Raw genomic sequence first — 22,455 nt, 5'->3', positions numbered from 1 at the left:
TACATCGCTGCTATTGGCACTAAAGGTGGTTCAGAAGGGCTACAGAAAGCACCTACGTTGTATGCACTGCTTGTCAGGCAGCATTTTGGCCCAAATGGGTTGATTCATTAAGCTGCTTTAGCAGCGCAGCTTAATGAATCAACCCATTAGTCAAAAATGACAGGTGCCACTCTGACCCGGCATGCTATACCAAGATTTTGTACTTGATGCTCTTCTTATGCATTTTTAAGAATATTTGAATAAAGTATTTAACTTTTATGATAATGCGGATCTGTGCTAGTCTATTGGATGCAACACATTCACAGATGGGGTAATCAGCGTCTCAGCAGTGCTGATTATCTACCTAAATATGCTCTATTGGTGGGACTTCAGCACAGGGTTTGGGAACACTGTTGTAGTACACAGAGGATGATGTTTGTGCCTTTTAAAGTGAACCTAAACTGAGAGGGATATTGGTGTTTCCTTTCAAACAATGCCAGTTGCCTGGCTGTCCTGCTGCTCACTGTGGCTGCAGTAGTGGTTGAATCACACACCAGCAACAAGCATGCAGCGAATCCAGTCAAAGACAAAGACTTATATAGTGCTTTTCTCCTGGCGGACTCAAAGCGCCAGAGCTGAAGCCACTAGGACGCGCTCTATAGGCAGTAGCAGTGTTAGGGAGACTTGCCTAAGGTCTCCTACTGAATAGGTTCTGGCTTACTGAACAGGCAGTTTAGGTTCCCTTTGAATATGATTTTTTTTTAAATTGCAAAATCTGTGCGGCCCATGGGACCATTATACAATACTCTTGAGTTCAGCAGAGAAAGACAGCTGAAATAGTGCGTAGACACTGCTGACCCCCCTCTCCCAGCCAATATCTATAGGTTTTAGGAAACCATAACTGGCTACTTTCCCAAAACACATTCCCTGAAGTCACTCTGTACCACAGTTTACACACTAGATCCGGCATGCAGGAAGAGGCGGAGCTTCTGACAGGAAGTTCCGGGTAAAAGTGAAGGGGCAGGAACTTCCTGGTGAGAGGTGAAGTAACAGGAGGTAGAGAGGAGACATTGCTGGGGCTGGCATCAGAGCAGGTAATTATTTGAAGATCCCAGTTGCTGGGACTAGTAGTGCACACAGGGATGTCAGTTGGACATGCTGGGATTTGTAGTTCCACAGATGTGTTAGGAGAGACTAGAGGGCATGTCTGTGATTATATTTCTACACATTCAAGAGCAGCGCAGGTGTGGTGAAATTTTTTGCAACTTTATCAGATTTTGCAACCGGTTGCACTTATTTATAGGTATAGCTATCAGAAAGTGCAACCTAACCATTGACTTTAACCTATCTGTATCAGAAAATGCAACCCAACCAAACCCTATTCTCACCCAGAACCCTCCCCTCTTGCTCAACTAATAACCCACCCTGAAGGGGAACAATCCACCCTCTTGCTCAACTAATAACCCCCCCTGGAGGGAACAATCCCCCTTCTAGCTCAATGGGATCTGTGGGTGCAAAAAAATTACAGGCGTGTTAACAGAGAGGAGCCACGCCTACACAGTCATACGCTGTCCTCTATGGCAAGTTGCAAAATATGATGGGTAGCAAAATTTTTCGCTACACAGGCGCAGGGCTTGTAGTGCTACACATTCAACACAGAGAGAGCAATGGGCGTGCTGGGGTTCTACCTCTACACATCCTTCACAGCCACTAATTGCACTTGTAGTTCTACATACTACAGAGATGGGTATGTGCCGAGATGTAAGCCTCAGAGAAAGGCCAGTATGACATGCTGGGACATGTAGTTTAACAGCTCCAAAACAGATTCCACAGGATTGTGGACCCATTTAGCCAACTACTATTTAACCACAGCTTAAGTGTAATATGTACTCAGAAGCATTCCAGCTGAAGTAGATAACTGTGGGATGGGCTGCATTTTGCTGTACAGAGTGAATAGATCACAGCTTGGAGCTTTTGGTACTAAAAGTTCAGCTTAAAGAGAATCTGTATTGTTAAAAGTAAACATACCAGTGCGTTAGGGGACATCTCCTATTCCCCTCTGTCACAATTTCACCGCTCCCCGCCGCATTAAAAGTAGTTAAAAATAGTTTTTAAAAGTTTGTTTATAAACAAACAAAATGGCCACCAAAACAGGAAGTAGGTTGATGTACAGTATGTCTACACATAGAAAATACATCCATACTCAAGCAAGCTGTATAGAGCTTTCCTTTTGAATCTCAAGAGATCATTTGTGTGTTTCCCCCTGCAGCTCTCACCCACTGAAGAGTTACAGGCTGATTGTTTCTTCCTGCAGACAGCTCTGCCCGTGTCTCTAATTCCTCAGTAGGTGACTCCTTTCACAACAGAAGATTTCCTGCAGACAGCTCTGCCCGTATCTGTAATTCCTCAGTAGGTGACTCCTTTCACAACAGAGGATTTATCCAGCTTGTAAAAGATAAGAGAGCAGAGAAAAGCTGGCTAATGTAATTAACACACACACACACACACACACACAGACACACACACGTGTGCATAGAGGGGCCTGGAGGGGGGCGTGCATAGCAGATCAACACTGAAGAGGTGGCAGCCTTCCAGACACAGGGCGACAAGTCCGACAGGGAAAAGATGAGCTGATTTATTACAGAGATGGTGATAGTAGAAAGTGCTGCAGTAAGAATAGGTTTAGGAACTTGTAGGATGGTAGAAAACAGGATGACATTTTTGTTACAGAGTCTCTTTAAAAGAAAACCTCCAGCATTTAGTCTGACAAGATTTTCAGTTAAGGTTGGGAATGGCCGATGGAAATGGCTGATTACCAGCATATGGAGTATGTGGCTACGCAGCAGCGGCCGGTGTCTCTGCATAATGTCGAGCTAAAGGTGAATGTGAAAATAGCAACCTAACACCACACAGTGGCCATATATGCTCCAGCAGTCATAGTGGTAAAAAATAGCTGTGAATACAACATGGGCATAGCTGCAGTGCAGTGTATTGTTAAGCCCAATATACATAGCAGTCCTCTCTAAACGCTCCTCCATTACACCCGGTGCAACAATAATATTCCATATTAGAGCAAGCATAACAGTAATGCCTCCCAAAATAAGTGTTACCATGTGTGTCTACTGTGGCCAAGTGTCCCTTCAGTGACAGATGTCAGAGTGACACCAGGCAGGCAGATCAGGATACCTTACTTTTGGATGTGTTCCTGCACTGACTACTCCTCTCCTGCCTTAATGCAGCTGCTGCCTTTCTCTCTCCTGTGTCTCTCCACTGACCAACATCCAGCCATTGAGGGCAGTCTGTGTGTCCTCAGTGGTTTCCTGCTGATGGGTGAGGAGCTCCTACCTATTCAGAGTGATTTATTGCCTCTACATAGCCTGGATTCCTGCAGTGTACAGGCTGCTGATGCTTATTCCAGTGTGCCTGTGGCTGGAAAGCTCAGCATTGTAATTTGTTTCTCAGTCAGTTCAGCACAATGCAGGGGAGTTCTCAGGGTGGTGTCAGGATGGATGAGAGGTGTGTAGTGGATACAGTTGGGTGTTAGGGTAGAGGATGGTTGAGAAGGTGATGCTGTATAGGACAAGTGGCAGCTCAGGAGGAGGACTTCTTGGGGGAAGAAGGTGCTCCTGCATGTAGTGGTTCTTGAGAGAATAGTTCAGTAGTGGCAGCCTGATGGAAAGAGCTCAGAGAAGCGACTGTCCGGGTGGGAGGGGTCATGCGAAATCCTGGTGGCCTTCGTCTTCATTCTGGCAGCGGCGATCCGATGATCTTTTCTGTTTGTGTTTCTGATGGTGGTTGGATAAGGAAGCGTGATGTAATGTGGTCTGTACTTTAGGAGGTCTTGGGTATTCATGCTGAAATAAGACTAGGCAATACACCAGCATGGAATAATTCATGTACTTTGTTTCCTGTTTTATATACTGTATATGTGCATCAATCTCATATCTCCCAACCATCCCGATTTGCCTGGGACTGTCCCAGATTGGGTGGTGTGGTCCCGAGGGCAGCTACTATTGTGTCCCAGCACTGTCCTGTGCTCCCTTGTGCCGAGTATATATAGCAGAGTATGTGCACTGCAGAAGCAGTGCTTCTCTCACCTCCTGCGCTGGGCATAGTGTTTCCTCCTCTCACCTCTCCTGCTAGTGCCCAGCATCTTCTCCCGCATCGTGTGATGATTTTGCATGATTGTGAGTAGAGTGAGATTCCAGGCACTATCAGGAGAGGTGAGAGGAGGCACATCCTTCCCCCAGTGGAGGAGGTGAGAGAAGCACTGCCTCAGCTCTGCACATACTCTACTATGTATACTGGGCATGGGGGAGCAGAGGACAGGGGGCTGCTAACACCACCAGGGAAGCCTTATAGGGGAGGGAAAGGGAAACCCCTAGACCACCAGGGAAGCTATATTAGGGAGGGAGAGGGTCCCACTAACTCAACCAGGGAAGCTATATTAGGTAGAAGTTAAAAGATCTGAAGAGCCATTTACAAGGGGATAGAATTGTGTATGGGAGAGGTGAGCAGTGCTGGGAATAATGGGTCATTACCAATGTATCTTTCTAGTGACTATCGTGTGTGTGTTTCTCCATGCAGGAGTGGCAGTGTCTAGAAGGATACAAGGACTTCTACAAGGATCTCATGATGGAGAATCAGCCGCCCCTCACATCACCAGGTAAAAGGGGACTTTCATGTCTTGTAAAGGAGACAGCAGTATGAAGGGTCCACCTACATCCCCCAATCTTATATCAACAATGTATTCAGTCATTCCACTCATCCTCCACTACAGGGACCATAAGACTGCCACTCCTATTGAAGGGACAGGAAGCACAAACAATTTAAAAAGGATACTCCCACTTCTACCCCTCAGTGCTTTCCTGTCCCTTGGGATAGGAGGAAGCTAATCTTCCTGGGCTCTGTCGAGGAGTCCAAGGGTAAGGACAGCTGTTGTCTCACCTCCCAGGGGCAGCTGAGTTGGTGTATCTTGGGGAGGTGGGTGAGGCAGCGGTTCGCACGGCACCCGGGTTTCTGGCGTGTAGTATTGCTGCCGGGCACCCATTCGCATGCCACCAGACACCTTTGTTTGGGCCTAGTATGGCGTCGTCATCTTTGCTGGCAGAGCGGGCGGAGATTTCCCGCATTACATCACTTCCACTGGATATGACATAAGGCGGAAGAACAGCGCATGAGGATGCCGGGAGACACCAGGTAAAAGGGGACTTTCATGTTTTGTCATGGAGACAGCAGTATGAAGGGACCACCTACACAACCCCCCCACTCCACCCCATCATATAGCAACAACATATTCAATCATTATGTCTATGTGTTTTCTACAGATGGAACCAGTAACATACACCCACCAGAAAGATTTACAGGTCCTCTTTATTCTCAGGAACATCACACAATTCTTCACCATTTTCAGGTATGTGGACTTTAGAGTATCACAGTCCAAAAAAAAGCCTTCCTGCTGTATGAGATAACCTATGATCTATCTATAGCTGGCCATACACTATTCCAATATCACTTTTTTTTCTATTGATATTACAATCAATCTTATTATGACCGACTAAAAACCAGCATTGTTGATTCAATCTCTCAAATGATTTTAGCACGTCATATCGAATGTAATTTTTCCATTAACCCTCCAGGACAGGTATACATCGAGATTTGGCCCCTCCCAGGAAACAGGAAACATCCACAAGCCTCTCTATAAATAAAAAACTTTGTCAGGTATCCGGCAGTATGGATGTTTCCTGTTCCAGGGACAGGTCTCTCTATACCTGCGCTGCATGTCCTGGAGAGCCTGGGGGGCTAGGGACTGTTGGTGCTGCGGGGACAGGTGAGGATCATGAGGCAATGTTATCTGCTGTCAGCCGCTTACCTCTCTCTATAGCCGCTGTGGAGGGTCTGGGGAGAGAGATGGCTGTGGTAGCTTCTTGCTTGGCAGGCGCCGCCGGCTGGAAGGACGAGGGCACGCTGCAGGGAAGGCGGAGGCCGAGCGGGCGCAGCGTGCCAGTATCCATGATGGCGGACGGGACACTTCCGTTTCCGCTTATGTCGTCACTTCCGCCCGCCGGATTGAAGAATGCGCAGCATTCCCCGCGTCTGGGCACTCGTGCAGGACGCAAGATGGAGCACAACCAGCGCCTGGGACGAGCGGAGGCCTGTAGGCTGCTCAGGAGGTCCCAGGGCACATGAGCCTAAGCCGGATACTAAGGTATCGCGTTTTTCACATGTAAAACAGTTGTTTGTGTGAAGGCTGTTCTAAGGTGGCTCACTGGACTGGCTGTGTTATGGGGAATTTTTTGGTTGGTGAATAGCTTCTTGTGGGAAGTTGCCTCACACTGTGGCGGATTGTGGTTACTCTGGCTGCATGGCAGTTAAACAATATCTGTATTAAGTTTATTTTATTACAGAGTACAGCAGCTTCATCCTCTGCTCCATCTGCTACTGCTATTGAAGCATTGGATACTGCTAGGCCTAAAGAACGCTGTCCCTCTTGTAATGGGAAGCTACCGGTGCCTTGGAATAAGTTATTATGTCAGCAGTGTGCAACTTGTGTTTTGAATGAAGAGTCTGTTGTGGCTTATAAAGATTTCCTTAAAATGGTTCGCAAGGAAATGACAGTCAATGAAAGTGTTTAGAGAATCCATGTCGGCTCAATCTGGTGTTAATCCTCCACCTATTATTATTGCACAAGTGCCGTCTGGATCTGTTTCTTCAGCTGCTACGGTGCCACAGCCAATTGTACAACAACCAGTAGTCATTGCTCAATCACCTACTGTTATGCCTAACTATCCTATAGATCAAACAGCAGTACCTGCTGACAGGAGCTGCTGGTGGACCTATGGAAGAATCCTCACCATCGGCAACAGGGCATAAGACATCTGCTAAAACAAATTGTCCTGTCTTGTCAGATTCTGAACCAGAGGAATACTCTGATGGTATCTCTGAGTGTGACTCTGATGAGGACTTGTCTGAAAAAGATCAGAATAAAATGTCTAAATTTAGATTTTCTGCTAACGAGACAGAGGAATTGTTAAAGGCAATTTATGATTCTTTAGGTTTGAAGGATGACGCTCTTTCTTCAGTGTCTACGCATGATGCATTATATGCGGGCATGGAAGGAGAGAAACCAATGGTTTTTCCAGTACATTCATCTACTAAACAATTGATTAATAGTCAGTGGAAGAACCCTGATAGGAAGGTCTTTTTATCTAGAGGCTTTTAAAGAAGATTCCCTTTTGCAGAAGAGGACTGTAAACAGTGGGGTAAATGCCCTAAGTTGGATGCAGTCTTTTCGCAGGTCCACTAGGAAAATGAATTATCCTTTGAAGATCTAGGTTTTCTAAAAGAACAATCAGATAAAAAAGCTGAGTTTGCCTTAAAGAAAACTTAGTCAGCTACCTGCGCAAACTTCCGTCCTGCTGCTGCTACTACATGTGTAGGCCGTACCCTAGATTTATGGATGCATCAAGTAATGCGTCGCATTAAGATGGGGTCAAGTAAATACATTATTTTAAATTCATTTACTGTAATGTTTAAGGCTATAAACTTCATTATAGATGTGGCAACGGAATCTATCAGTTTGACCGCAACAGCGGCGGCGTTGTCTAACGTGGCCAGAAGAAATATCTGGATTAAAACCTGGGAGGGTAGTAATGTTTCTAAAAACCTGTTAGGTATCATTCCTTTCTCAGGTGACCTATTGTTTGGTCCCCAGTTGGATGAAATCCTTGAAAGGACATCAGATAAAAAGAAGGGTTTCCCTAAAGAAAAGGCAATTTAGACAGGGGGAAAAGTTTTTTCGGAAGGACAAGAGAATAAAACCAAACCCCAAGACGGACGTAAACCCTGGTCCTTCTCTCGCGAGCAGAACAAGCCAAATGCATGGTTTGGCGGTTCAGACTCCACTACAAGAAAGCAGCAGTGACAGCGAAGAAGCTGTGGGAGAAAGGTTGGGCTCCTTCCTCCCGCAGTGGCAGAAGTTTGCGACCAGCCCATTCATTCTCAATCTGATCGAGTTGGGATACCATATTGTATTCCAACAAAGACCTTCAACAAAGTTCATAGTGACAAAAGAGTTGAGGTCAAACCAAGAACAGAGGGCCATATCTTGCATTCTACAAGATATGTTAACAAGAGAGGTGGTCACTCTGGTGCCAGTTCTGGAGCAGGTAAAGGGTTTTTTATTCAAAAATCTTCCTAGTGAAAAAACCGTAGGGCAAGTATCGTCTAATTCTGAATCTCAAACCACTCAAGCCTTTCATAAAGCATCAGGTTGCCTCCCCGTGGGCATACTGTCCGCTCCGAGAATTTTCACCCGAGCTGATCTCACATCTGCACAAAAGAGGTATTATGATTGTTCCCTATTTGGACGATCTTCTAATTATGGCAGAATCAAGGCAAACATTTTTGCTCTACAGAGATAGTTGTAAAGGAACTCCAGCAAGCAGGGTGGAGTGTAAGCCTGGAAAAATCATAGTTAGAGCCCACTCAGAAAATTCTTTTTCTGGGATTCATAATGAACTCAATAGAACAGAAGATGTTCTTACCGGAGCAAAAGCCTGCGAAGGTAATACAGCAGGTGGGAAATCTCAAAAGATTGGATGTCATCTCGATACGGGATGCAATGAGACTCCTGAGAATGTTAAACTCAGTGGCACCAGCAGTACAGTAGACAATGAAGCATTCACGAATCCTACAGAGTTGGGTCTTGAAAAATTGGGGCAAGACAATCGAAACTTTGGATCAGTTAGTACAGATTCTGGTGCAGGTAAAGGAAAGTCTAGATTGGTGGACTATTTCCCACTCGTTATCTCAGGGCAGACCTTGGCAATTTCCAACTCAGGTAGTCTTGACCACAGATGCAAGCTTGTTAGGTTGGGGGGCCATTGTTTAAGATTTCAAAACACAGGGTCTTTGGCAGCATCATATGAAAAATCAGTCTGCAAATCACAGAGAATTGATGATGGTGAAGTTGGCTCTGATAGCATTTCAACATTTGATAGCAGTCAAGCAGGTGCAAATAAGGACGGACAATTCCACAGTAGTGGCGTATATAAATCGCCAGGGGGGAACAAGGTCACACAAGCTATTGACCCTGGCGTTGAAAATACTGGACATAGCAGAACAGATTCTGGTGTTAATTACAGTAATTCACTTGAAAGGGTCCAACGGCAGTGGATGCTTTGTCACAGACATGAGATTTCAATCTAGCATTTGCATTCCCTCCGCTGAATCTGTTACCATGGGTATTGAGAAAGATTGCAGCATCCAGGACAAAGGTGATTCTTATTGCTCCAAATTGACCACGAAGGTCGTGGTATCCTCTGCTTCTGAAATTAAAAGTGGCGGAGCCGATGCTACTTCCTTTTCTGGACAATTTAATTTTGATTCAGAGGCAGGTTGTTCCAGACATCAACAAATGGAAGTTAACAGCCTGGTTACTGAAGAGCACATTCTAAAGACGTATGGACTATCAGATAAGGTAGTAGATACTCTGATTAAGAGGCGGAAAAAGAACACTAGAACAATATACCTGAAATATTGGAAAACTTATAAATTATGGAAGGAACAGTCAGGATTTAGATCTAATGAAGTTGCTACTGTTTTAGAATTTCTCCAGAGTGGAGTTGATAAGAAATTGGCCTTAAGTACGATTAAGGTGCAAATTTCAGCGCTTTCTGTTTTTTTAGACAGACAATTGGCTGGTCATCCCTTGATTGCTCGGTTTGTTAAATCAATAGAGAGAAATAGGCCAATTGCTGTTAAACCATTCCCGAACTGGGATTTATCTTTGGTTTTGAAGGCTTTGACGAAGCCTCCTTTTTGACTGTGCCAGTAACATGAATTTACGTTTGTTTACGTTCAAAACAATATTTTTAGTAGCAATCACCTCAGCAAGGAGAGTGAGTGAACTTGAGGCCTTATCCTGCAGGGAGCCTTATTGTATTTTTTATAACGATAGGGTAGTCCTTAGAACCAGTTCAGAATTTATTCCGAAAGTTGGGGATATTTTCTATCGATCGCAGGAAATTATACTACCAACCTTTTATCCTAATCCAACAAATGATAATGAGAAACAACGACATTTGTTGGACATAAGACAAATTCTTAAAGATTATCTGGAGAGAGTAGAGTTTAAGGAAAACTGAAGCCCTTTTTTTGTAAATTTCACCGGAAAACTAGTGGGACAGAGGGCTTCGAAGAGAACGATAGCTAACCGGATCAAATTATGTATTATGGAGGCCTATAAAGTCATGGAAACGACTCCGCTGAAAGATCTAAGAGCTCATTCTACTAGAGGGACAGCAACTTGAGCCTTCAGAGCTGTTGCTTCTTCTATGGAGATCTGTAAGGCAGCAACGTGGAAGAACTTGGGAACGTTCATGCGGCATTACAGATTGGATCGGATATCTTCATCAGACCAAGACTTTGGAAGAAAAGTCTTGGAGGCGGTCAGCCCACCCTAAAGTTAGTGTTTACTTGAGAATCATCTCGATGTATACCTGTCCTGGAGGGTTAATGGAAAAAACTAAACATTAGCTTACCTGGTAATTTAATTTTAAGTAACCCTCCAGGACAGGTGGGGTAACCCACCCCATTTCCTTTTATGATACATAGTGTTTAAAAATGCAAAGGTATAAATTATGTATAAATGTATATAAGACACTATTATGAATGGTTAGGTGTCAGGTAGTTGAGACCTGTTGGAATGTTTCTTTATTTAATACTGCCGGATACCTGACAAAGTTTTTTATTTATAGAGAGGCTTGTGGATGTTTCCTGTTTCCTGGGAGGGGCCAAATCTCGATGTATACCTGTCCTGGAGGGTTACTTAAAATTAAATTACCAGGTAAGCTAATGTTTAGTTATCACAAATGTTTAAATCCACTTCGTTTTACGATCAACTAGACAATTTGTCAGATTGAGAGCAAAATTGTACAGTGTGTGGCTACCTTAGACTATGATACATCTATGTCTATCTATCTATGATACATTATTAAAACTGAAGTGAACACCTTGTCCCCGGTGGGCGACTGAATATGATGTCAGAAGGGGCTGTTCCTTGGATGTGGTTGAAGAAGGAATTACACACAAATTGAACCCCCGCCCCCATATAAAACAGAACAAGCCTCATTGTAAACAGAAGGTGGCAGCCACTAGCATGGGACACAGGTACAGCTAAAGCACACTATTACCCAGAGCACAGAACACTGTATGTAAGCCTGATGTGACTAACATCACCAGGTTATAAAGGCCACATACTAAAATCTCAAACAGCAAGTTGCGCTCCAACAGACCACACTAAGATACAAATTATCTGGGGATTTGCAGCACAATTTAAAGTCACTCCACTTCCAATAAACAGAAAAAAATGTTATAGCTCCTTTCAAATTCAAATTGGCACGTAGTGCTCGATACTGGTTTAAAATAATGACAAACTACAATGGATGCTGCACTCCAGCGGGATGTGCTGCCCCATATGTGGAAACCAATTTGTATTGATCCCCCTTTCTGAGTACACTCACCGACTGGCAGGGCCGGATTTACCATAAGGCACTGTAGGCACATGCCTACAGGCGTCTGATGATGGAAAGGCGGCTCACTCTGCTCCATGAGCCTTCCTCCTTTTTTCCCCTGTGCTGAGTCCTGAGCAGAGGCAAATTAGAGGTTACTCACCCGGGTCTAGGCATTCCACTGACATCATCCTTCAGTCAGGGGTACCTCTAGCTACTTAATACAGAGGGTACCTCTGGCTACCTAATAGTAAGGGGTACCTCTAGTTACCTATGATCGGCAAAGGAAGTAAGGGAAAAGTGACAGCTGTGCCAGCCAGCTAACTCGCAGTATGGTTTGGCGGGGGTTTATAGGCTCATGGAGGGCGAAGTCTAAGGTGCCAAGACATCTGTGCCTATAGGCTCCTGTGAGGTAAATCCGGGCCTGCCGACTGGCCACTTGCGATGACTTTGCATATAGTGAAAAAACCAGGAGTCCTCTCATTGCATAAAAGAAGCCGCTTTTACGCCCAATATCGGCGACGGCTAACGGAGTCTGGCTCTCCGGCCGCGGATACAGGGCGGCACGTCTCCAGCGGTTAACCTACTTCCTGGTAGCATCAGCGTACCTCCCAGCTCTACGTGTTTTGTCAACACGTGACTCATTCAGGGGCCGAAGCCCAAATACTAGAGCTACTGTAATGACATATAGTAAAGTGTAGGACATTATTCAGGATACCCATTTATACATGAATTATTCTGGTTTCAGCATCAGAAACACTTCATATACCTCTAATTTGCAGTATGTAACCCCACCCTCCCAGTGAGCTATGATGTCACACAGCCATCTGCCCCAGAGCACTGCGGTCTTCCCATTTCCTTTATTACAAACAGACATCCCACAGTGATGGACCTTGCCAGCAGCAAAGATGCCACCACCTCTCCTCTGACTTGTGCTTTCCCCAACAACATGAATTTGCTAATATTCTGATGTTACAGAATTTCTTATTTTATTTTTTTATTATAATTTTGTGATTTTTAGTGTGAAGAACATACTGATTTGAAAGTTGAGTTTAAAGTCGAAGAAGAAGAGACATGTGTGATGGGTGATCAGGAGTCTATGGAGGAGAGTGACATGATGAAGATTATTAAAGAGGAAGAAGAACAGAAGTTTGTGAGGGGTGATCAGCAGTCTATGGAGGAGGGTGTCCTGATGAGGACTATTAAAGAGGAAGAAGAGACGTGTGTGAGAGGTGATCAGCAGTCTGTAGAGGAGGGTGACATGATGAGGACTATTGAAGAGGAAAATGAAAAGACTTCTATCAAGAATGATCAGCAGTCTATGGAGGAGGGTGACATGATTGGGGCAATAAAACAAGAGGAATGTAACCAAGACATCCACACAGGTGAGTAATTAGCACTACATGGACCACTGGTTTGCACTGATGCCGGATAAATGTGATTTCTGGTTGTTTGAGACTCCATATTACAAATAAGCCTAACTAATGCAGTACTATACCCCACTCTATATACATACTGTGGGCTCTGTATTAAAATTGAAAATACAGTAATAGAACGTATACTAACCTTGAGGGAGATATGGAACCCATATTTTAAGCACAGCAGAGCCCACAAACAGCCTAAGAACTGTGAGTACTACCGGCGATTAGGGCTGGTTGGTTGAGACTGCTGGTTAGTGGAGTTATGGATAACGTCATTTTCTTTGCATAAGCAGCAGATTTTATGGTCTTACTTTTTTTCCCAAGGGCCATATCTATTCCTCTGTATAACATCATGTTCCCAAAAAATGCAGAGATACTATGCACCATATCAGAGCAGTTTCTATGCTAAATTGCACCCAGGTCGAGGGGGTAAAAATAGCAGTGTGAGCTCCATGACAGCAGCGCGATCTAAATCCAGGACTGCACACTATGGGCTTGGTTCACTGAGGCCCCATTCACACTCAGAAACGCAAAACGCTGGAGATTTTTCTCCAGCGTTTGGCAGGAGTGATTTTTCCGCGATTTCACCCGGAAAAATCACTGAACAGTGCGCCGATTTTCCCGCGATCGCGTTAAGCGCTTCTATAGCACTGAAACGCGATTGCCGGGAAATCGCCTGAAAATGGTGCAGGCGACGCGTTTGCGTTTCACGGTTTTGCCCGTTTTTGGGCGATTTGCAGGGATTAGCGCAAATCGCCCAAGTAAGAATGGGCGCACAGGGTTTCATTACGCTAGCGCTTTAAAAAAGCGCTAGGGTTTGAGCGGTTTGCCGAAATCGCGGCAAAACGCTCTAGTGTGAATGGGGCCTAAAGCATGATAACTGCTATCACAGCAGTTATCACGCGATCTGCTGCGCGCGTAAAGGTTTGCACCCGTAAAGGGTTACTTTGCGTGATAAGCGAAGGTTTGCGCGATCACATGTGCGTTTCACTTGAAACGTGCACCTGATTGCGCGCAAACCTTCGCTTACTATACAAAGTAAACCTTTACGCGCGCGGCAGATCGTGTGATAGCTGCTGTGATAGCAGTTATCATGCTTTAGTGAACCGAGCCCTGTGTGTGGTTGTGCAGCACCGCGTGCCTTCCTTAGTTATGTGCGCTGCTTACCTAGCAACAGGCGCTCCTTTAAATCCCGGGTGCTGCTACTGTGAAGTAGCGTAATACTTCACTAGCACGGCTACTACTATGTTAATTAACATAGTTACTATGTTCATTACATAGTAATTATGCTAATTAGCATAGTAGCAGCCGCGCTAGTCAAGTATCGCGATACTTCACAGCAGAGGCCGCAATTTAAAGGGAACCTAAACTGAGAAGGATATGGATTTTTTTTTTTCTTCAAAATAATGCCAGTTGCCCGACTCTCCTGCTGATCCTGTGTCTCTAATACTTTCAGCCACAGCCCCTCAATAAGCGTGCAGATCAGGTGCTCTGACTGAAGTCAGTCTGGATTAACTGCATGCCTGTTTCAGGTGTGTACTTCAGCCACTGCTGGAGCCAAAGAGATCAGCAGGACTGACGGGTAACTAGTTCTGTTTAAAAGGAAGCATCCATATCGCTCTCTGTTTAGGTTCCCTTTAAAGGAGCACGTGTTGCTATGTAAGCAATGTGTGTAACTTAGGAAGGCACGCTATGCTGTGCGACAATGCAAAGCGTGCAGCTCTGGATTTAGGTTGCGCTGTTGTCATAGAGCTCGCACTGCTATAGAAGCGCAGCTTTATGAATCAGTCCCCTATGTCTCCCTCTAACGGCTAGCTGATACTGGGGGATCATCTGGCTATATATACTGGAGAGGGGGTTACCTAATACTGGGGTACATCTGGCTACATATACTTCAGGGAAGGTACCTAATACTGGGGCTCATCTAGCTATCTATACTAATAAACCAAAGCAGGGAAAGAACTGCGCTCCACAGAAACCAGAAAATTATCTAACGGGATCACCGTAAAAAAAAAAAAGAAAAAAAAAAAGCCACCTCACTCTCACATATGCATACATCCAAAGTAGACTGCGCTTCCAATAGTCCAACTTACTCCAAGTGATATGAATATCCTGCCCAATACTGTATGTTAAAAACACAGATCACACTGCGTGCTGCACTCCACAGGGGCGTGCCACCATCTGATCATAGACACAGGGCAGCTCTCCCCCTTCATGAATCCACTCACCAGAATGTTTCTTGAACATTTGCATATCGCAGATATAAATCTGTATACCATTCCAGGTAGGCACAGGAATCCGGTAAAAAAGCCTTTATTGCACCTCAAGCCGATAGATAACCGACCAAACAAACTGCAAACAGGAAGTAGGCAAGCCAGCAGTGGACGCACTACCCTGAGTTCCGTGGCCAGGGTGTTTGGTCTGTTACTCCATATCCTGCTATCTATACTGGGGAAGGGGCTACCTGATACTGGGGGCTCGCGCTACTATCTATACTGGGAAAGAGGCTACCTGATACTGGGGGCATATCCTGCTATCTATACTGGGAAAGAGGCTACCTGATACTGGGGGCATATCCTGCTATCTATCCTGGGGTAGGGGCTACCTGATACTGGGGGCTCGCGCTACTATCTATACTGGGAAAGAGGCTACCTGATACTGGGGGCATATCCTGCTATCTATACTGGGAAAGAGGCTACCTGATACTGGGGGCATATCCTGCTATCTATTCTGGGGAAGGGGATACCTGATACTGGGGGCATATCCTGCTATCTATCCTGGGGAAGGGGCTACCTTATACTGGGGGCATATCCTGCTATCTATACTGGGGAAGGGGCTACCTGATACTGGGGGTACATCTGGCTCTATACTGAGGAGAGTGGGGATTTCTAATGCTTGGGGCTCACCCTACTATCTATACTGGGAAAAAGACTACCTCATACTGGGGGCATATCCTGCTATCTATCTTGGGGAAGGGGCTACCTGATACTGGGGGCATATCCTGCTATCTATACTGGGGAAGGGGCTACCTGATACTGGGGGTACATCTGGCTCTATACTGAGGAGAGAGGGGATTTCTAATGCTGGGGGCTTACCCTACTATCTATACTGGGAAAAAGACTACCTCATACTGGGGGCAAATTCTGCTATCTATACTGGGGAGGGGGCAACCTGATACTGGGGGCAAATTCTGCTATCTATACTGGGGAGGAGCAACCTGATACTGGGGGCATATTCTGCTATCTATACTGGGGAGGGGGCAACCTGATACTGGGGGCATATTCTGCTATCTATACTGGGGAAGGGGCTACCTAATACTGGGGGAACATCTGGCTATCTATACTGAGGACCGGGCTACTTAACACTGGGGGCTCATGCTGCTAGGAGGATAATAAAAAAGCCGCATATGTGGATGACCTATTGTTTTATCTTGCAACCCAAGAATAACCCTAGACTGTTCGTAGAATTTATGAGCTATGGTGCATTATCTAATTTCAAGATAAACTGGGAGAAATGTGAAGCACTGGGGGTAGCTATAACTATGAAGAGATGGACCATATCAAGGCGAATTTCCCATTTAGATGGGCAAAAAAGGGCCTAACATACCCGGGGTAAAGCGAGCAGTTGGTGACCGGATATATTCCACATGAATTATGAGAAAATAAGAGAGGAAGTAGTAAGAGATATGAAAAGCTGGAATAAGCCTGAATTTTCCTGGATAGGCAAGATTAACATATGAAAGATGAATGTAATGCCGAGATTACTGTATATTTTTTAAACCCCACCGATAGTTACTTCTATTTCTTTTTACCATGGGTTGAGAAGAGAGTTCACCAGATTTGTATGGGATAACAAATCCCCTAGATTTGGCTATGGATATCTAACTCCGCCCCGGAGAAGAGGGGGCTTGGCAGCGCCGGACTCTCGCCGATATTATGTTGCAGCAATTATAAATCGAATTGTAGATTGGCATATTAATAGCCAACATAAGCAGTGGGTGACCCTGGAGCAGAGTTTGGTGGGGATCCCACTGATAAATATTCCTTGGTTGTTCAGTTGAGGGGGGGATCTGTGCATGAACATTGATCTGTGGGGGAGTGTGGAGATTTTTGACAGATGTAGTGGCCTTGCTGGAAAAAAAAACGGGACTTGACCACTGGAGCTGGACACAGTCCAGATCCTTCCTGAAATCGCAGGAGGACAAGCGAAATATGTCAAGGGAGAATACTCACTCTGAGGAACTAGGTGTGGGAGAGGGAGGCACTAAAGGGGCATTGTCTAAGATATATAACATTCTAAATGAAGGTTCGGATCTTACCCTGAAGATAAAGAGTAAGTGGCAAAGGGATTTAGGGGAAAATTTCACAGATGTACAGTGGAGAAAAATCCTGGCCCTCACGCAGAAGTCCTCAATATCCATGAGAATACAGGAATCGGGGTTTAAGATGTTGACGAGGTGGTATTATACCCCTGAGTATATAATATATATATTATTAAATATACTTTTTTATTAAATAAAAATCTATTTTTCTTGCAGCATCCAATAATACCAAATTGGAAAAAATGTAAGGTCTCTATACTCAAGATGCAATAAAAATAGTTTTAGGGGGGAAAAAAATCATGCTGACTACTCTTTTAACCCCTAGCTGACCGCTCCTCGCCAATTGACATGAACGCGATGGCAGCCCCAGGACCACTCCGCGCCAATTGGCGTGAAGTCCTGGGCCGGGGTTTTGCAGGAGATCGCACGCATCTCTGCTTGAATGACGGAGCTCCGCTCTGTCATCAGTCTCCCAGTGGCGATCGTCGCTAGGAGACTGTTAGACGAGGAAACCGTCATCTATTTACAATGTACATCGCTGCGATCTAGTGCAGCGCTGTACTGGGGAGAGCTGTGTCACTCGGCTGTCCCCTGGGGAGACTCACAAAGCGAAACTCTCTCATAGGCTGATGCCTAATGAAGAGGATCACTAGGATTGGCTGGCGGGGGGTGGGAAAGAGGGATTAAAAAACAAAGAATCGAAAAATAGCAAAATTTCATTAAAAAAAACACACACATAAATAAACAAACATGCCAGCAGGAATCAGAGCCCACCAACAGTTCTGTTGGTGGGCAGAAAAGGGGGGTGGAGTCACTTGTGTGCTGAGTTGTACGGCCCTGCAGCGAGGCCTTAAAGCTGCAGTGACCTAAATTGTAAGAAATAGCCTGGTAACTGGGGGGTGTAAGCCTACGGTCCTCAAGTGGTTCAAATATTTTTTTTTATGAAGTCAAAATGAAGAATTAAAAAAAAGATTCTCTGTGCTGTAAAAGTGTCACACTGCCAAAATTAAAAATAAAAACAATGCTCCGGTACCGAGTGCTTTTTCCCCTGACTGTAGATTGGAAGTTTCAGGTTTGAAAACTTGGTCTATAGGTTTCTGGGATAGTAATGTACCTGCTGTTGGTGAGACTGGGGTGCTACCCATATTAGTCATAGTTATAAATGTTGTAGATTGTGGATTGGTTTATATCCATGATAGAAGAAATTGTGGCTGTGATTGTGAATGGTAAGAGCTGAATTGTGTGAGTTCAAGTTCAGCTTGTGATATAGAGCGAGTCTGAATTGCTCCTCCTGTAAGCACTGCAGGGATTAGGAGAGGTATAGTGTGTGGGAGGGATGGGTGGGTGGGTGTGGTTGAGAGGGACTCGGGTGCTGGACCCTTATGAAACATGTAAGCTGGTGTTATGGAAAGCTTGGGCTGGTGATCAGGGCTGTGTGGTTGGTGTGGAGGTGGTTTGGGCATCCCCATTTTATGATTCGGTGGAGGGACCTTTGTAATCTGTTTTTTGTGACCATCTTGGATGTTGAGGATGAGGTGGTCTTGGATGATGTGTATTTGTGTCTACTGAGCTTTCTCTGCCCATATTTATACACAGATATTCAGCATGCATGTATGAGATTCATGTGAATAAGAACACATTGGGAACACATGTGTTTGTTGTACTAGTCCTTGGATGGGAGTCAGCACTGATTATATAAGCTACAAGATGTGCCCTGTCTCTGCTTACAGGAGCAGATGGGTAAGTTACTGGGGTTCAGGGAAACAAGTGTATACATGAGTGTTACAGGAATGCACACTGTTACATGAGTTATACACCATACTAAAAAAAAAAAAAAAAAAAAAAAAAAGAGAAACATTTATATCGCGCTTTTCTCCTGGCGGACTCAAAGCGCCAGAGCTGCAGCCACTCGGACGCGCTCTATAGGCAGTAGCAGTGTTAGGGAGACTTGCCCAAGGTCTCCTGCTGAATAGGTGCTGGCTTACTGAACAGGCAGAACCGAGAATCGAACCCAGGTTGCCTGTGTCAGAGGCTGAGCCCTTAACCATTACACTTTTCAGCCACAACTAGATATATACTTTTCCTACCTACTGAATACACACTAGAAATCCTAGAAGAATGTAAACTGTATCTAATTATAATGCTTAGAGATACTTGAGATGACTTAAACACAATGACAGCTTGATAATAAAGATAATATTTCTGACAATTTCCCCTCCAGATGATACTGCAGAAGATAATGGCGTCACCCAACATTCTCCAGGAGGAAACCCCATTACTGGAAATACACATCACAGACTTTACCATGAGGGGAGATCACCGGATCCTTCTAATCCTGAGGAATCTTCTGACACATCGCATCCTGTTACCACAAATATCCAGCCGAGTTCTCATACTGCCGATAGAGCAAAAGATCCGTCCAGTGTTGGGGAATTGTCTGTTAAATCTTGTATTCCTAAACAGATGGGTGAGAAGATATTTCCTTCATCTGAATGTGAAAACTGGAAAAAGAAATCACTTGTTTTACACCAGAAAAGTTACAGAGGCAAGGGTCCCTTTTCATGTCCAGAGTGTGGGAAATGTTTCACTCAGAAAGCACACCTTAATCGTCATCAGATAAGTCATACAGGAAAGCGTGATTTTTCATGTTCAGAATGTGGGAAACAGTTTTTTCTGAAGTCAGATCTTATTACACATCAGAGAAGGCACACAGGTGAGCGTCCATTTTCATGTCCAGAGTGTGGGAAATGTTTCACTCACAAAGCAAGCCTTAACACTCATCAGAAAAGTCATACAGGAAAGCGTGATTTCTCATGTTCACATTGTGACAAACAGTTTTCCCACAAGACAAGTCTCATTAATCATCAGAGACTTCACACAGGTGAGCGCCCCTATTCATGCTCAGAGTGTGGGAAATGTTTTACTCAGAAAGCAAGCCTTAATACTCACCAGAGAAGTCACACAGGAGAGTGTGATTTTTCATGTTCAGAATGTGACAAACAGTTTTCTCTAAAGACAAATCTTATTATTCATCAGAGACTTCACACAGGTGAGCGTCCCTTTTCATGCTCCGAGTGTGGGAAATGTTTCACTCAGAAAGCAAGCCTTAATCGTCATCAGACAATTCATAGAGAAAAGAATGATTTTTCTTGTTCAGAATGTGGCAAACTTTTTACCCTGAAGGCAAGTCTTATTAATCATCAGAGAAGTCACACAGTTGTGGGCCCCTTCTCATGCTCGGAGTGTGGGAAATGTTTCACGCTAAAAGAACACCTTAATTCTCATCAGAGAACTCATACAGATGCGCGCTCCTTTTCCTGCTCAGAGTGTGGGAAATGTTTCACTTACCAATCAAACCTGTATCATCATCAGAAAACTCACACAGGAAAGCGTGATTTTTCATGTTCAGAATGTGACAAACAGTTTACTCAAAAGGGAAGTCTTATTAGGCATCAGAGAATTCACACAGGTGAGCGCCCCTTCTCTTGCTCAGAGTGTGGGAAATATTTCACTCAGAAAGAACAGCTTAATTATCATCAGAGAACTCACACAGGAAAGCGTGATTTTTCATGTTCAGAGTGTGGCAAACCGTTTACTCTGAAGACAAATCTTATTAAGCATCTGAGAATTCACACAGGTGAGCGCCCCTTTTCATGCTCAGAGTGTGGGAAATGTTTCACTGAAAAATCACACCTGTATCAGCATCAGAGAAGCCATACAGGAAAGCGTGATTTTTCATGTTCAGAATGTGACAAACAGTTTACTCGTAAGTCATATCTGATTATGCATCAGAGAATTCACACAGGTGAGCGTCCTTTTTTGTGCTCAGAGTGTGGGAAATGTTATACTAAAAAAGCAAGCCTTAATTCTCATCAGACAACTCACACAGAAAAGCGTGATGTTTCATGTTCAGAAAGTAATCGTTTTCTCTAAAGACAAGTCTTGGAGAATTCACATAGGTGAGCGGCCTTTTTATGTACAGAATGTGGGAAAAGTTGTACTGTGAAGTTTGATCTTCTTAAAGAGAAAATGCAGTGAAAATAAAGTAATGAAAAACGTGTATCATTTTTACAATATTTATAAATGATTTAGTCAGTGTTAGCCTATTGTAAAATCTTTCCTCTCCCTGATCTACATTCTGAAATTTATCACATGGGGACATCTTTACTGCTGTCAGGTGATGTCTGTGGCAGGAGATGCTGCTTTTTTGGCAGTTGGAAACATCTGTTTTTTCCCACAATGTAACAAGGCTCTCACAATGTAATGTCAGTACCTAGGTGTTGACATCACACTGTGGTAGAGGTTTCACCACAATATCAGCCATACAGAGCCTCCTGATGATCCGTTTGAGAAAAGGTATGGATTTCTCATGGGAAAAGAGATATCGGCTACCGATTGGGATGAAGTTCAATCCTTGGCTACGGTACCTCTTTAAAGGACATCCGAGGTGACGTGACGTTACATGATGAGATAGACCTGTGTATGTGCAGTTCCAAGTACAGAAATAACTAGGCTGTGTTCCTTTTTTTCTTTCTCTGCCTGAAAGAGTTAAAGATTAGGTATGCAAGTGACAGTTTCTGTCTGGGTCGGACTGGGTCAGACTATAGCGTAACCCTCACAAATAACTAATTACAGCTATAAAACATTTCCTGTCTAAATGGCTTCTGAGAGCAGGAAAGAGATAAAAAGGGTCAGTAATTCATAGATTTGAGTTCTGGCATACTTCAGTGAAGGTGTCAGTGAGCAGAGACAATGAAACAGTAAAAACTTAAAAACTAGATTTAAATATAAAAGAACTGTGGGATATCTAAAAAGTAATTTTTAGGAGTATGACAGATACAATTTGTTTTTTTTTATCAGTTTTTTTTCACCTCGGATGTCCTTTAAGCACCAGAAATTTCACAAAGGGGAGTGTCCCTTTTTATGTTTAGATCATGAAAAATGTTTGAAAAAGCTTTTTTTTTTTTTTTTTCACACCAGAAAACTCGCATAGATGAGCATTCATGTTTTCATGTTCATGCTCAGAGTGTGGGAAATGCTCCAGTGAGAAGGCATTCCTTCACAGACACCAGATAATTCACAATGGAGAGCTGCCATTCTCATGTTCTGAATGTTGGAAATGCTAAACTCAAAAATAGGAGATTTTCAGACATGAGAAAATATACTCTGCAGATTTTCCATTTTCTTCTTCAGGCAATGGGAAAAGTTTCAGCCAAACTAA

General features: G+C 44.1%; 1 protein-coding gene across 1 annotated transcript; it reads left to right on the top strand.

The window, feature by feature from the left end:
• Positions 1-995: 995 nt before the first annotated feature.
• On the top strand, positions 996-21,294 carry LOC137534705 (zinc finger protein 605-like). Its single transcript, XM_068256323.1, has 5 exons — positions 996-1,073; positions 4,567-4,645; positions 5,307-5,392; positions 12,514-12,877; positions 19,456-21,294. Exons 2-5 carry the CDS (start codon positions 4,612-4,614, stop codon positions 21,165-21,167), a joined length of 2,196 nt encoding a protein of 731 aa, XP_068112424.1. The 5' UTR covers positions 996-1,073; positions 4,567-4,611; the 3' UTR covers positions 21,168-21,294.
• Positions 21,295-22,455: the final 1,161 nt, after the last annotated feature.

Source organism: Hyperolius riggenbachi, chromosome 10, assembly GCF_040937935.1.
Source record: "Hyperolius riggenbachi isolate aHypRig1 chromosome 10, aHypRig1.pri, whole genome shotgun sequence".
In the NCBI taxonomy this organism is placed as follows: domain Eukaryota; kingdom Metazoa; phylum Chordata; class Amphibia; order Anura; family Hyperoliidae; genus Hyperolius; species Hyperolius riggenbachi.
The sequence above is the reverse complement of the archived record's forward strand: the minus strand, read 5'-3'. Positions and strand labels throughout refer to the sequence as shown.

Coding starts and splice junctions, on each gene's coding strand:
- LOC137534705 (XM_068256323.1), top strand. CDS start 4,612: ATGATGGAGAATCAGCCGCCCCTCACATCACCAG. Junction 4,646..5,306: donor GCCGCCCCTCACATCACCAG/GTAAAAGGGGAC, acceptor TGTTTTCTACAG/ATGGAACCAGTAACATACAC. Junction 5,393..12,513: donor CAATTCTTCACCATTTTCAG/GTATGTGGACTT, acceptor TGTGATTTTTAG/TGTGAAGAACATACTGATTT.